Source organism: Anticarsia gemmatalis, chromosome 9, assembly GCF_050436995.1.
Source record: "Anticarsia gemmatalis isolate Benzon Research Colony breed Stoneville strain chromosome 9, ilAntGemm2 primary, whole genome shotgun sequence".
NCBI classification, from domain to species: domain Eukaryota; kingdom Metazoa; phylum Arthropoda; class Insecta; order Lepidoptera; family Erebidae; genus Anticarsia; species Anticarsia gemmatalis.
In genome coordinates this window covers 1,434,373-1,450,640 of record NC_134753.1, presented here as the reverse complement: position 1 = coordinate 1,450,640, position 16,268 = coordinate 1,434,373, and the positions used below count along the sequence as shown (strand labels likewise).

The following is a 16,268-nucleotide window of genomic DNA, read 5'->3' as shown; positions in this document are numbered from 1 at the left end:
TGTATCTTTTTCAATATATTAAGTACAATCTAGAAGGAATCATGACCCAATTGCAAGCTTACTTAACAATACTCGTTTAGATAATGTAGTTTTCGTAGCTGCATTTGAAAACTGCAGTGTATTTCAGCCAGTACTAAAGTCCTTTTGCCACTACACCGTTAAAATGATAGTGACAGCACAATATTTAAGTATCTGAATCGCTCAAAAGAAGCCTATGTTTAATCCGTAGTAGTAATAGTTGTAGACCCCTATTTCTGTGCAAAACTTCATCAAAATCGGATTAGCAATTGCAGCGTGAAAGCGTAACAGACAGGTTCTCGTATCTACGATGTAGTATGGATTTCAAAACTGACTTTTCATTCTGATAGCATGACGCAGTCTTCTATATTCTATTTTTTGATAAAAAATCTCTTTTCTATCTTCTATTTTGCTAATGACATGGCGGTCAGTCTACCCCCTTCATAGCTTGATCAAAAGCAATGTCACGTTATCAGTATATATTATGTCAAAATTAACAAGAATATTAGCGTATCTATCCCTTATCGTATTGTATCAGTGAGATAAACTTTATGATCATCGATAACTGTTATTTGGAATAGTTATCAAAGCATATCGGAATTACTTGTATTTTCTTATTAAGTTATTTAATACTTAATAATTTTGTTAGTTAAGTTTAAGATACATAGGTACCTATGTATCTTAAACTTAACTATCAAAATTATTTGTATAAGATTTTGCTTGTATTGTACGTCCATTATAATATATGGGGACGCTAGACGTTTACTAAAATAACTTAATTCTTTTCTCTGGAATTCAGTCAACTTGTTTCGTTAAAATAAGCGGGCTTACAAATTAAAAGAACCTGCATATGAAATAAAATATAGTATATCATTATTATTGTTCTCTCAGTATTGACCAAATAAGTGTAAAACATTGTCTTTGCCCAATTTAGTACAAGCAACTAAAATAGATACGCATTCAAATGCCATTTTATTCTGACGTATAATCATTTTTACTTAATCTTTGTACATAATTAAGTAAAACTCAATCATAGCATTCAAAACTAAACAGTCATAATATTCTAACGAAACATTTTACTAAAAACACGGAAACAAACACCAACCTACTATTAAACCGTCTTTTAGCAATCATATCCTAAACTGATACACCTATTAGTACGTTTTAGGGCATCACAATAGAGCCTGTTTTTATAAGATTAGCCAAGCAGCGAACCTGCGGCGAGTGGTCGTCGCTTATTTTTAGTTAACACTGGGTTAATGCACTTTGCTTCAAGGACCATTGTTACTGAATTAAGGCTACGACGCTTGAAACGGTTTAATTATTAACTGAACATTTTTTTTCTGTTCGATTTAGTATTTTTATTATATTTAGAAGTGTTTGGTTTCTTGATTGCTATTGTTAAGGGACTTCAAAAAGGAAGATGGTTCTCAATTCGACTGTTCCTTTCATATGCTATGCATTATTCCCCAAAAATAGGGCAAGATGTTTTAATAAAAATACAAAACCTCTAAGCCAGCATTTTTTTATGAATTTCAGTAATACAAAATGACGCTTGAATGAACGACTGGACCATTTTTTCAAATCAGTTGAAATAACTTTTGCAATAGTTACGTAAATGGCTAAAGACTTATTGAAATTCGGTCTAGTATATTCTTCTATGATTTTTACTTTGTAATGATCCAGTTTTTCTCCAACTTATTCCTACTACCTTCTGGTAGGTTGCCAAATTGTTATTTTACATTCTGCGCCAGCATCTGCAGTGCAACAAATGCAGACATTAGCAGAAAAATGGCTAGAATATTCAGTCTTACCAAATATTTTAAAATTTCTAGTTTATAAGCCGAATACAGTAACGTGTTCAACTTTAAATGGCTAACTTTAAAAGTATCAAGCCTTATTTTGTCACTTTGACGTGTATTGTAGAGACAGAAATACTTTTGAACATCACCTAAAGTGAAACGATATTTTTACATTCAGTTTTTTTACACTTAAAACTTTTTTATTAAATAATTATATTGATTGTTAATGTCATTTATAATTACTTAATTGGTATTACTTGTATATGCTTTTTTTACTGAATATCTTTTAGACACGACACGCATAGCTGTGTTTTTATTGCTGAAAATAAATAACATTATTTTCTTTAACAATTTTTTTAAGAAAATAACAAACGTTACATCGTTTTATCTTTTTACAACATCGTTATTTTTACTTCCTTCTAAAAGAGTGATGCGATCAGTTATTGCAAAAACTTCAATAATAATTCACAACACGAACTCCACTGTTAAGGAGACTATAAATGTATAGTCCGCAAGGCCATCGGTTATAATATGGTTTAAATTCAACTGCGATACGCTTTGGATTTTAATGGACCGTTTAAAAGTATTAAAATAGTGATTGATTTCTGTTGCCAGGTATTTTTCTGTGATAGGTCGTGTATTTTCTTTTATATTGTAGATATTTCTATGAAATGACATAGTACCAGTAAAATTTTATTGATCACAATAATAATTGTCAGAAATATAAATTGTTAACTTTAACAAATAGGTTTTTGTTTATATTATTTAGCAATAGCTCTTAACTACGAATTTTTAACGCTGATTACATCAGTATAAAATAACCGAATATTTTTTTATTATTAAGAAAGACGGATTTTAATAGTTTTATCCATTATTTTTTTATCCAAGTACTATATTAGTTCCTCAAACTTCCGCTAGAGTGCTAAAGATCTTATTAGTTCTTATAATTATTCATAAAACGTTGTGTTGTGACAATGAATAAGGCAATGTACACAATTAGTATAAATGTATGAATACTAAGGAATGTGTGACGCATCTCCATTCAAGACTGAAATTGAAGGATCACGAATTCTTCATAGCCTTGAGTTGTACACTCCTGAATAGACGGAAGTGCCTATAGACCTTCATTAGAGCCACGTGGCTCCTCTCATAAAATGGCTTATAAACGACTGTGACTATTGTAGGGGAATTCCCGGAAATACTATTTGAAAAGCCATTCGCTTGAGTAAATCTAAAACACACGTGTTTTATGAAACTAACACGTGGTTTACAGATTATAATCTAAACTATGAATAAGACTGACTAGATTTTAAGCGTATATTATTTATTTAAACCTGGACTTCTATAATAATACATAACCTATAAGCATAATACTTAACGCGGTTACAATTTTTTAATACAATCGAGTTTTACATAAACGTACTTGAAAAATAAGTTCCTTTAACACACACTAGAGGCGCTGAACAATGTTTCAGTATATATTTTTTATGAATCAACTATTTACTAATAAATAGTTAACCTTTACTTTTACTCTAAATCCAATATTTCGCGATAAAAACTATACAAATTTAATCAGCGATTGCACAACGATGACTTAACGCCTTCGCCTTAAACTCATGATGTCACGGCGCGGCCGGCCGTGCTCGCCGGCGCGCCAGTCTGTGACTGCATAGCACCGCAATGAGACTTGTACACAAACACACTAATTATTGCATTGCTTTCACAATTTACAAGTGCTATATTCACGTACCTACATAGTTATTTACCTATCTAGTCTTTAAGTAAGTAGGTATACAAAAATTCCACGAAAAAGGAAGGTAAGTTAGTGCCGGTTTGTTCCGAGTGTTTGTTTAGAGGGGTCAAGGTCGATTTAGTGTTGTGTTTTCACTTTCGGGGAAATTTTATCGGCTGTGCTATCGCTGGATTGACTTTGGAAGTAAAAACAACTGTGCAAATGTCTGTGTTTAATTTTGTAATTATTTTATTCGCAAATCTACAATCGTTTCAAATTATTATCCAGATATAGTGTGTTTTCCGACATTTTATATTAAACCAGTGTTTTAAAGTGACTTTATTTGTATAAAACATGATTTAAACTGCTCATAATATACGTCAAAATTAAGGGCATCCTGTCCCTCGTTCCGGGAAGTTGATTTCAAATTAATCAAACTGGGTACACACGTCCACTGGATGCAATAGCTCTATATTTTAAAGGAATACGAGCATAAAATAATAAACATTAACGTAATAGATAATGACCTTCAAGTTCAAGGGTAATGTCAGGGCTTTATTATATAAGTTGTTTGATGGCCTCATGGAACAGCATGTGATCGTTACAAAAATATCACAAAATAACGTTTTTCTGTCACGCATTGATACAATTGGAGTACCACTGAAACCATTTTTTAAAGCAATCCCATCAATAGTAATGTTAAAATGCAAACGTTTTGATAGATGTATGAATGTTTGTGACTCAATAACGCCAAAACTACTCAACAGAATTTAATGAAATTTGGCACACAGATAGTTTATTACTTGGTTTAACATACATGATACTTTTTACCCCGAAAAATCTTTTCACGCAGACAGTCTTAAGCATAAATTAGTTTATTCTAATTCTACAATTAAATCTACGTTTCAAATAAGCCTGTTAAAGTTTTTATTTGTAGCGATTAAAATCACAAAGCAGAATCATTTCGGCTTGTCTCAAACCACAGTCCCAAGTGAGGCCACATGACTCATCTCGTCTGTAGTAGAGGTCTGTAGGCCGTTTTAATTTGTTGTGTATTTTTAACATGTGTTATGACGTCACACATTATGCTCAAGGGTATAGGTCCATTTGATGACAGATGCTTTAAGGATAGTTCTTGCTGAATGTTTTTGAAGGTTATTTCCGCTGTTAAATTTGCCATGTTAAAGTAGCGATTCCGGGTCTAAACTTGAAGTTTTTGATGACCAAATGACACTCAATGTGAAGTAGCACTTAAGTTTCATGCTGTCACTGTTTTTGACGTGTGTGTTGAATGTAAGTTAAAATTTAGCGTCGGTTATTCGGTCGTTGGTCATTTCTGAGCATCAGTAAGAAAGAAATAAAGAAATAAGAAAGAAAATTTAGTAAAACCAGCACAGAGACAAACAAGTACGAAGTAATTGTAATAGTAGTGTACTAAAGAAATGTATCACTCTTCATGTTATTAGATTCCATTCAGATAATTTTCAATAGTGGCTTATATCAAAAAGTAAATAGGATTTTTTCTAGGCACGCGTGCTTCATGGTCATTAATCCGATAAAAGAACTAGATTCCTTTACAGATCGCGAAATGTGCGTTTGATTACGATAATACAAGTGTTCTGTAATAAAATACTGACAGTTGTATGACATAAACACTAGTTAAATATGTGAAAATGATTTATGAATGCTTGTGCCCGTGCTTGTGTCAGCGTGAAAGATTTCCCAGGATATATGTAAAGCGTCATATTTGTTAATCCAGTTTATAGGTTTATAAGCTGTCTATTAGTGTCTATGTACCGAATTTCGTTCAAATCTGTCCAATATTATTTTCGTGAAAGACAAACTTGGAAGTAGGTGAAATAATTTGAAAAGAGCGTCTGCCTTATGTCTTTAAAAATACATTTAGACACTGGACAAGATGGAACTATTTTCTGTAAAACTAGTTATCTCACAGTGCTCAAAATTCATCCGTTTTTCATTTTACTATCTTTCAGTAACTCTCCCAAATCTTACATCTCATTCGTTGAAGTAGGCAAGTTTAATACTAAGTATTATCATTGCATCAATGAATGAATTTACCAAATTTTAAATCCATGGATAAAAGTTTAGTCTCTGCACTGTCATGCTTGACAAGATAACAAGCACAGCTTTTTTATTTTCAAACTGATGTAGTCATTTCTGAACTGTCAAATTAACTCTGTTATTCTTAATGCAGTATAACTTTACCGCGGCTCTCTTCTACTATCGACTACCTATAATCGGCTAGCTATCGAAAAAAATTGTATGACAATCACTTCAGCGCCTCTAGCGGGCGTCGTATGAACTATTTTGGCAATACTTTTTTAATGTCAAACTCTCAATACTCGATGGTTGGTAAAGAATCGTGCTACTTGCCCCAAATTCAATTGTCATTGAAGATGCATTGCAGAATTGCAATCTCAATCGTTTTCAATCAACAAATAACAGGATGTGACACTTTCTTTACCCATTGTCATCTTAACACACAATGAAATGCAGCATCCATATGATTCACAGATCATTGCACTTTGTAGGTAATTTAGTATGTAATCTAATCTTGCAATCTATGTTATGTAAATATGACTGGTGGTTTGCTTTTGTTGTTATAAGTAGGATCGCAGGTCAGGCATTCTTGTTATTTATGCAGAATTCTAAGTATAGTTAGAAATAAGATTTTGAAGCAATAGTTCCTTCTAAAGGAGAATTTTATTCGTAGAATAATTTAAACCACCATTTCTTAGCTCAAAGTATGGGTTAGCAGGTGTTTCGTTATTTGGTATAAAAGCCACATATTATTATTATTACTACTAGTTTTTGTCATAGTCGTCGTACAGTACTTATCTGATGCGAGGAAAAAACGCTCTTTAATATAATGTCTCACATTAAATTAGGCTTAACACATGTGTAACTAGTTTTTTAAATTCATAATATAGTTAGTCATACTAAAGTATTTTTTGCCAAAAAACCAATGCAGAAAATATGATCGATATAACAGCAATAGTTTCAGCATCGTTACCCGAGACTTATATATCAAAACAGCATATATTATCTACCTGTGTGGTAATCTATATTGTACAGTGCAAGCAATGCACAATAATTTGTTTCTGACTTATTAGCACTTTACGTGAGCCGTGGCGCTTTACATTCAGTGCACACATATCATTGGTTGGCAGTTGGCACTCAAATTATATCAATAAATAATTTTCAATCTCGAACTTCGTATCAATCAAATATTATTCATCAGTCAATCCAACAAGTATAAGTTGTGTGGTGAACAGACAGCAAACACCCTACATATACAGGGTGTCCCAAAACTCAACGATAATCCAAGACCGGGTAATAGGCCAAGTTATACCAATTCTGACAAAAATAAAAAAAAAATCCATATCACTTAGTTCAGCAATAATAGACGTTTTTCAAAAAAGTTGAAATTCCACAACCTTGGTCGCATTTTCAAGTCCTGTGATCACCACTGTCACAATTTCGCTGTGTTTTTTTTTTATTTCGTAATCTTCAATAAATATGTTATTAATCGGAAAACAAATTAATGCACAAAACATTGTTAATTTAATGAAAAAAAGGTAAGTTTTAGTGAGTCATGGTTCTCAAAAATATCGTTAGTTAACTTTGACGCTTCATATTGAAAAAAAAATGTACTACACTACCCTTGGCAAGTTATTTCAAAAGTTGGCGCATTTAATCAAGATTTCAAAATGGTGCAACACTTGCCACTTTTCTTTCCGTGAAAAATGTTATTTTTATTTGAACGAAGAGTATCCTCGCAGATGGATCGGACACGTAGTTAAATTTTATGACCTCCCCGTTCCCCGATCTAAATCCAGGAGATATTTTTGACTGGGAATGCATAAAAGAAAAGTCTATTCGAAATGAATACAAAATCTATCAGAACTTCGCCAGAAAATGGACACAGCGTCAGAAGAAATAAATGCAAGAACTTTTGCACGACTGGTGAAAAGATCTTTCGTACGCCGTTGCCAGAGCCTGTATTTGTGCCAGAGGAAAGCAATTATTTTTAGTTAAGAGGTAATTGAGTCAGTCCATAACCAATATTTAATGTAATTAACGTAATAGGTAATAATCATTAAAAAAAAACAACGAACGAACCATCGTTCTTATTTAATTATTTTCCTTAAACTAAAGTAATTCCGAATTGTTTTCCTCTGGCTCTGCAACGCCTTACAAAAGACCTTTTCACCAGTCAAGCAAAAGTTCTTGCATTTATTTCTTCTGACGCTGTGTCCATTTTCTGGCGAAGTTCTGATAGATTTTGTATTCATTTCGAATAGACTTTTTCTTTTATGCATTCCCAGACAAAAATATCTACTAGATTTAGATCGAGGGAACGAGGAGGTCATTAAATTGAACTACTGTGTCCGATCCATCTGCGAGGATACTCTTCGTTCAAATAAAAATTACATTTTTAACGGAAAGAAAAGTGGCAAGTGTTGCACCATTTTGAAATCTTGATTAAATGCGCCAACTTTTGAAATAACTTGCCAAGAGTAGTGTAGTACATTTTTTTTTCAATATGAAGCGTCAAAGTTAACTAACGATATTTTTGAGAACCATGACTCACTAAAACTCACCTTTTTTTAGTTAAATTAACAATGTTTTGTGCATTAATTTGTTTTCCGATTAAAAGCATATTTATTGAAGATCACGAAATTAAAAAAAACACAGCGAAATTGTGACATTGGTGATCACAGGACTTGAAAATGCGACCAAGGGTGTGGAATTTCAACTTTTTTGAAAAATGTCTATTATTGCTGAACTAAGTGATATGGAATTTTTTTTTATATTTTTCCCAGAACTGGTATGACTTGACCTTTCACCCGGTCTTTAATTATCGTTGAGTTTTGGGACACCCTGTATAGTAAATACATGCAGCGTCGATAACCAAAGTGCTGCATTGGTTAACACTTTTCTCAAAGAACGCTATAAATAGACACAATGAGGCGAGGCGTCAAGGCCAGTCGATGTGAACCACCGACATGGGATATGTAGTTACATTACCTTTTCAATACACAGGTTTATTTCATTCAGCCTATAAAACGCAGGAAATTGTTGGGTACCTAAATTTTATAGGCTCATGATTTATAACGTTTGAAAGACATCAATGCACAGAATCTAAATTTAGAATAGGTCGTAGGTCAATTTGATGAACTTTATGTGGTGTCAGACACTACCTTCGAGAATATTTGTCTTTTATGAGACTATTAGAATTTTGAAGATAGTATCTTGAAAAGCTATTCGATATTATAATCGACTAGCTGAACAGTGCAACTTCGATTGCGTGGCATAAACGAGAGTGGGTCATAATATTCCCCGTTTTTAAAACATTTTCGTTGCTATTCCGCTCCTTATGTTTGTAGCGTAATGTTATATAGCCTATAGCCTTCCTCAATAAACAGGCCATTCGACAGTAAATTTTCGATTCGCACCAGCAGTTACTGACATTAGGGCGTTCAAACAAACAAGCTCTACAATTTTCTAATATTAGTAAAGATATGAGTTATGTGTTCGATATTATAATTGAAAAACTATACGTATATTGATAATCGAGCTAACATTTGTAACTGAATTGTTTCTTGAAGTAACTTTCGATATAGAATTCATCATCTTTAGATATACAGTTCTAGGTTAGTATTATATCTGTCGTTGCATTCCAGTGCTATAAGTAGAGTCTGTTATCAAACCGTTATCAGTCATCAACAAGCTGATAACATTGTAAACAGTAACGCTGCGTCGCGAAGTGTTATTTTGTGAAAATTAAGATTATTCATGCGGTCACTCTTTCTTAACAATAAGTTTAGATACATTTTTAAATCAAATCAAATTATTTATTTGTCTGAATATATTATGATAATTACATATACATGGTAGAAATAAATGCATTTTGGAATTGACGGCCAATTCTCGTAACTAAAAACGCTTAAAACTATCGTCGATCTAGTTATAAGGCAAGTTTCACAGTTTATCTGCTAAATAAAGTAACAGTGAATGTTTGAAAGTACCCACAAATTTCTATCTGATAAGGTATTTTATAGAAGTAGTAAAAACAAGCATTGAAGTGCCGAAATTGAATATAAATCTTGTTTTGGTTAACTGTAATTTTCAGAGCCGAAACTATTATCTTTTTCTCACCTATAGAGAATATTCACGACTTTGTGTATTTTTTTAATCTTGATTCAATTGAAATAAAACCATTAGACTGGTTTTCAAATAAAATAGGATATTATGAGAATGAAACAATTTGAATCTAATAGCTGTGAAATTAACCAGCTGGTCCTCGCCTTCGCTTGGAAATCTCGTTTAGTCGTGGTCTGACCTTCTCTAGAAACCCTTATCTACTTATATTTAAAATGTTTTAAACTATTGTGTGGGTAAATACGACCATGTTTGAGTAGATCTCTTTCGTAATAGTTTGATGCAATTTTAGACGAAAAGGTTTTATTAATAAACAATGTCCATTACTGGGTGTTGGGCAAAGGTGGACTCCCTGAATGAGGCTAGGTCTTGAGACCATTTACTCCCAGTTTCTGAGGTACATTTAGTTATCTATTCAATAGTGTTTAAGCTTATATAAACATGACAGTTTGAATAGATAAACTACCGCTAAATGTGCCTCAGAAACCGGGCATTAGTGTACTTAGTTCCTATATCCTTAAGATTATTGAGTAAGAAATACTATACTATATAAACAAAATCCAATCAGCTAGAATCTAATCGGTTTCCACAACCGTGAATACATTATCGAATGTCAAACGAATTCAAGTGTAGATATAGTTGGTCAAGTTCAAGTCTGCTCTATCAATTAAATAACGCTACAGATTAGATCTGTGGATGCCATTACTATGATTAATTGTTTGCTCGGCCGTCTGTGCAATCAATTACGTAGTAGTGTGGTCATTAGAATGAGATATATGATGAGAATGAGAAATAAAGTGATCTCGGGGACAGCCCTTGTCTACTAGATTTAATTTGCTACCAAAATTCCGTATTAATAATGAAGAACTATTTAAAAGAGATAAGAGGTTTATCTCTGGAATATAATTATATTATGTGTATATAGTAAGTAAAATTTAGGTACTAGAGAGAGACTTGTACTTACCTAAATTGTAACTAATTATAAAGAATTTATATTTACGGCTAGCTTTGTAAAAATAAATCATGGTAACGTAACTGAAAGAATGTTAAAGATCATTTTATAATTTGTAACTTATAGATAAGCTATTCGACACTTATCCGCCATTTCGCCTTGAAACTTGTGCTTCTATTAAAATATCATCTTCATTTCAATTAATAGATTCATATTCATGTATCTATATGCTAAATGAAAAAATATCTGCCATATCTAATTTATTAAAAGGTTAAAAGAATGGCAATGAATTTGTACGGAATAACTTTGAACTTGACACTGAACGATATGTTTGCATTTACAAGACTAGAGGTGAATAGTCAATTAAAATTCTGGTTTAATTAAACATTTTAAAGGTTTTAAATTATTTGTGTGCTCAACAGTTTGAAAATATTTAGTAATCAAAGATTCGTGTTTCTCGTCAACTATTTTTTTTCTTATTCACCCGTAAAGGAATTCGATGCATCTTTTAAAAGCATCACCTCATTATTTGACTTAATTAAATCTTTATTTCTCAAATCATCAAGTTATTTAAAATACATTTCATATGCAGTTTCAAAAAGGCACATGTTTTCTATATTTATTGGTTACATGTGCCGTATTAAAATGCGTACTTAATTAGGAGTACCACAGGGATGTGTACTAGTACCCATTCACCTACTTTCAATATTTCACTTTAAAGTGTCACAAAGGCTTTATTTTTATACTACAAATGAAGGCTTCGTTGTTATTTTTACATGTAGACTATACATCCGGTGCATGCACAATGAGTATATTATTGTCACCGGTCACTTTGAGCCGTAGGTGAAGGTCACCGTACTAAGTTGCCTTAAGTGGTGCGGTCAGGACTAAATGTAGATGAATACAGGCATATGATGCATAGAAATATGACGCAGAATTCATATTTAAGTATTATACCTGCATGTGGAGAGATATACAGCACGAAATACTTAAGCTAAAGAGTATAATACAATCTAGATACCTACTATATAGAGTTTAATATAAAACAGTACAGTAATTTTTTTTTTGCTTACTAAAATTGTTATAGTGAAATTTTGAATTTTAAAATAGATTATGTTAGAAGAGCTTACATAAACTGCACAATACACAATTCAGTCGTGTTTTAAGAGTAGGTATGTTATACTGTAATTTATTGTTGCTTATTGAACTATAAAACTCTTCCTTTAGTGATTTTAAAACTGATAACATTAGATTAGCAGTGCATTCTTGTGGAAAGTGATTTTTATACTTCCGTGTAAAAAAGTATATTATTCAAAGATAGGGTTACTTACAGGAAGAACGGTGAAGCCATACATATAGAAAAAAACTGGTATTACCTTTTTGCCTTTGCATCAATTGCACCAGTATTGGTATAATTGTAATTTTTACTGTAGCACTGTGTGGATCTCTGAATTTGGAACCTAAAATTTTCTTCAGATGTACTACTTTTGAGACAAATTTACTTCGAGATTATATTGAGATTAACTCATATTCTTTTTGACTTTATATACTTAATAATCACAAAAATATAGCAGTAAATATCTAAAATATCAGTAAAATAAATAAAAGGTACAAGTTCTTCAGACAGTTGTTGTTTCCACCTACAATACACATAAACAAAACCATGCCGGATAGCCATCGTACACACATCACACGCTCTAGTACTCACTGCTATTCATAGTCATTTCCTTGCCATTAATTATAACTTTGTCATGGTGTAATGACTATACGGTCGCCATACGGTTATGACGGTATCAGGTGTAGGTTCGATTGCAGTGTAGAACAAATATGTTTATGTGATTTACAGAGAAGTAGACTTTTGTAAAATCGCCCACTACCTATATGATGGACAGTGGAACAATCAAGCCAAAACTTGTGTAATCGAACTATGTATATTAGTGATCAACACCTGGGCGCCTGATACAATTTAATGAAAAATTAAATTTGGCACAAAATTTAGCTTGATTCGGTTTATTTCCAAGCTTCGTTTGATATAAATTTATTCTTCCAAGCGTATTCTAATTCGCGAAAGTACGAGAGCAAAAAACTTTTTTGATGCATGGTAGTTATTGAACATTGAAATTGTAACAAAACTACGCATTCACTAAACTTACAAGGCCTACTCAGCAATTGCAAAATACTCTAAATCGCTCCCGAAATTGTATGTGCGGAAGTTGTTTCAATAAATGCCAAAAAATATTCAATCATTCAACCATTTCTGTGGTTCTATACTTATTTATCAATAGACAATAATTATAGTTATTATATTCGGTAGGCAGTTTTTATTTGTTTGAGTAAAAATTACTTGTTTTGTATGCCGAAGGTTGGTCTAACGATCCATTACTAGAAAACGAGTAATCGTGATGAAACAATATTGAAAATACCTTTTTACTCCAGTAACGATATTATAGGTAGTACTATAGTAAATTATTATCTTGTAGTAATTTATTGATTAAATGTTATCATTTATTAATTACCTATTTGATTTCTAAGATAGTAAGTGATGTTAGAATTACGTTTATCATGTTATCAGCCAACTGCACTAAATAAAAAAATAAACTAGAAATAATGAGAATACCAGCAAGTTTTTGGTAATCTAGAAAACGGGACAGAATACTTTAGAATTAAGCTACCTCCCTTAGTCTCTGTTTTTTCGAATTAAGCGTAATTTGTTCTTGTATATAATGTAAATATAACGTATATTACGTTATATTAATTTTGAAAACCGTAGTACCTACATATATTGTAAATCGTAATTTCACCTAATTAAGTAAAACAAAACAACCTACAACTAGTTCCTCAAATTTTCAGGACGTTTCATCATAATTTTGTACATCTTTTAAAACTTCTATCTATTGCATCTTCAGAATCAGCAGCCGCTCCTGGACGTGGTCCGGGAGCGCGCGCGCGAGTTGTGCTCCGGCGCCGACGCCGCTAGCGGTGAACGCGTCGAGCAGAGGACCAGGGAGCTCGCTGACAGCTGGAACGTCACCTGCGAAGGTATAGACTCGAGTAGCTTTAATACTAGTTACTTTTGAAGACGGTCGGATTCCTAAATAGGTTTAAAGTCTCGCGGACAGCTGGTTGTAAATCCATAAGCCGAAATCTTTGATAGCACGCTTTTGAGAAAGAAAACATGCTGTGCCAGCTCAAATAAAGACAAAACAAAGACTCTTGAAGACAGTCTTCTTACCAGGAAAGCGAATAAGCTATAATATTACATTTTCGATCTAAGAATCTGTTATCGTTGAAGAATCTGCTAACATTAGAACAGCTACAGTAAAGTTTAGTGAAGAAGTCAGAAGAAACTTTCCCTCAAGCATTCCCGAACCAAAACAGCTTTACAATCCACTATCGAAATTCAAACTCCCTATAAAAACAGTTCACGAACCCCTAAATTGAAGATCAAATACAAAGACGTTGATAACAAATCCACAATTTCATTTCTCAACGTCATTTCTTGTATCAGGTCTCGCCAAGCGTGCTGCGACAGCCGACCAGCAGTTCAACCGCTGGAACCAGCTCCTGGACGTGCAGAGGAGCCTGGCGGCTGCCATCACTGCGGCGTCAGACCGGCTCAGGCAGCTGGACGCTAACCCAAGCACCAGGAGACGTGCTGTGGACACCAGGCATGCTTTACAGGTCAGTGTTACAGTACAACAGATACTTAACGGAAATACATCTACAAAACATGTACCAATTTGTAATTTACAAATTTTTATTTGTATTGTAATAAATAAATTAATAAAAATTACCCATTAATAACTGGGCAAGGGCTTCCTCCTTGGGTAAGGCCTTGAGTCCACTACGCTGGCCAATTGTGGGTTGGGGACTTTGCATACGTTTAAGAACTGTTCTAAAGAACTCTCTCTTTGTATCGTAAAGAAGAATATTGTTTTCCATCTTTATAAGTGTGCTAATGACCCTCACCTACGTAAAGTAACTGATGTCATATGCGTAGTAGATCAGAGAATAACAAACGTACAGTTCTAGACGGATTGAAATAATTGTTTAGGATTGGTTACTTGCATGCCTATAAAATCTTATAGAATTCTTGAATGTAGGAACAACAGAAAAAGGTCATTTTACAATTCATCTGTTTAAACCCAAAATTTTATTATAAAGGCTTATTTATGTTATCCAGGAGCTACAAAGCGAAGTATCAAGCCTTGAAGACACCAGAGACGAACTACTGGAGCACGCAGACTTCGTGGTCAACCTTCTCAAACCCCACTCAAAGGACGCCGCCAAAGAAACAGAGAGAAACGTCAAAGAACTCGTAGAAGCTTACGAGAAGTAAGTTGTGTGACTGTGTGCTATTGTGTCAAACACTGTGTTTATATTGTAGGTGCTGAGTATGCATGTTCGGCTGTATATTGTGTTGTTGGAATACGGTAAGGTTAACGAAGCTTATTTGTTATTTCATGTTTGTTAGCTAATTAGGCAGCAGTAGATAGGTTCCCATAAATAGCACAATATTAACTCCTTATGTATGCGACGAGCTTGTCTGAATAAGTTCATAGGATCACTATTTGAATGTGGTATGACTGATAATATTATTAAAATGAAGAAATCTTTATGTTTAATGTTGACAGTCAAAAGCAGACAATTTTACTAAAATTTTCTCAATACTTTACTGAAAAAGAAAAAAAAACTAAGTACTACAATATTATCAGTTTTTGATTGTTAAATTACTAATAATACTAATTTCATTTTCCGGGTACTTAAATACACTGAAATTATCTAAGTCAATATTATTTCAAAAATTAAACAAATAAGCTTCAAATCTAAATGTTTGCTAACCCATCTTGCATTACAGCGATCGAGGTAAGTGCCTTTTATACCAGCAATTTCTGAGTTTTTTGCCCCTAAATAAACACACAATGCATAATACTGTTTACTATGAGTGCAAAATTATTCGACAAACTGTGATTTATGTAGATTCGCTGGACAAAATACAAACGGATTTGCATTCGTCTTTAGTGTCAAAAATATGACGTCATTTCAAATACTGATCGTATTGGTTGTTTTAAACTTTAAATGATGCTAGAATTTGCATCCCGTGTATTTGTATCGAGTTAAAATAAGTATCAATATAGAAAGTGCATCGAATGGCGTTTCGTTTCTCATGCAGGGCTACTTGAAAAAAAAAGTAATAACCCTTACTTCGGACCATTTCAAATAACACGTCGTTTAGGATATTTTTCAAATCAGGTTTTAAAAAATTCCATTCATATTATATAGACTAGCTGACTCCGCCCGGCTCTGCTCGCATAAAATTTAGGTAAAAACACATTAAGTAGTTTTATTATATAGGTCAAGTTTAACCCCAAGGGCTTTGACTATCGTGATGTTTCAATATTTATATCAATAGTTTCGAGAAATGTAAAAAATGGGGTATTAAAGAGACTAAACTAAGTTAATAAAGAAGCAATAATCCGACCGAACACCGTGTGAACAGCTCAAACAATTAAAATGACGTCACAACGTTTAATATGCATTGAGAACGACTTCAATTACTGATCAGCCTTCGTCATTA

The 16,268-nt window shown here is 33.0% G+C and overlaps 1 protein-coding gene across 8 annotated transcripts in view; it reads left to right on the top strand.

The window, feature by feature from the left end:
• The window catches only part of Msp300 (Muscle-specific protein 300 kDa), a 178,499-nt gene that overhangs the window by 77,982 nt on the left and 84,249 nt on the right, over positions 1-16,268 (top strand). For all 8 annotated transcript variants that reach the window (XR_012959623.1, XM_076118593.1, XM_076118594.1 and 5 more), the window contains 3 exons: positions 13,597-13,729; positions 14,199-14,371; positions 14,874-15,025. Coding sequence is in view for 7 of the 8 variants with exons in the window: in XM_076118593.1 (XP_075974708.1) it covers positions 13,597-13,729; positions 14,199-14,371; positions 14,874-15,025 (458 nt within the window). In the remaining variant the exon portion in view is untranslated. The remainder of the gene's footprint in view (positions 1-13,596; positions 13,730-14,198; positions 14,372-14,873; positions 15,026-16,268) is intronic.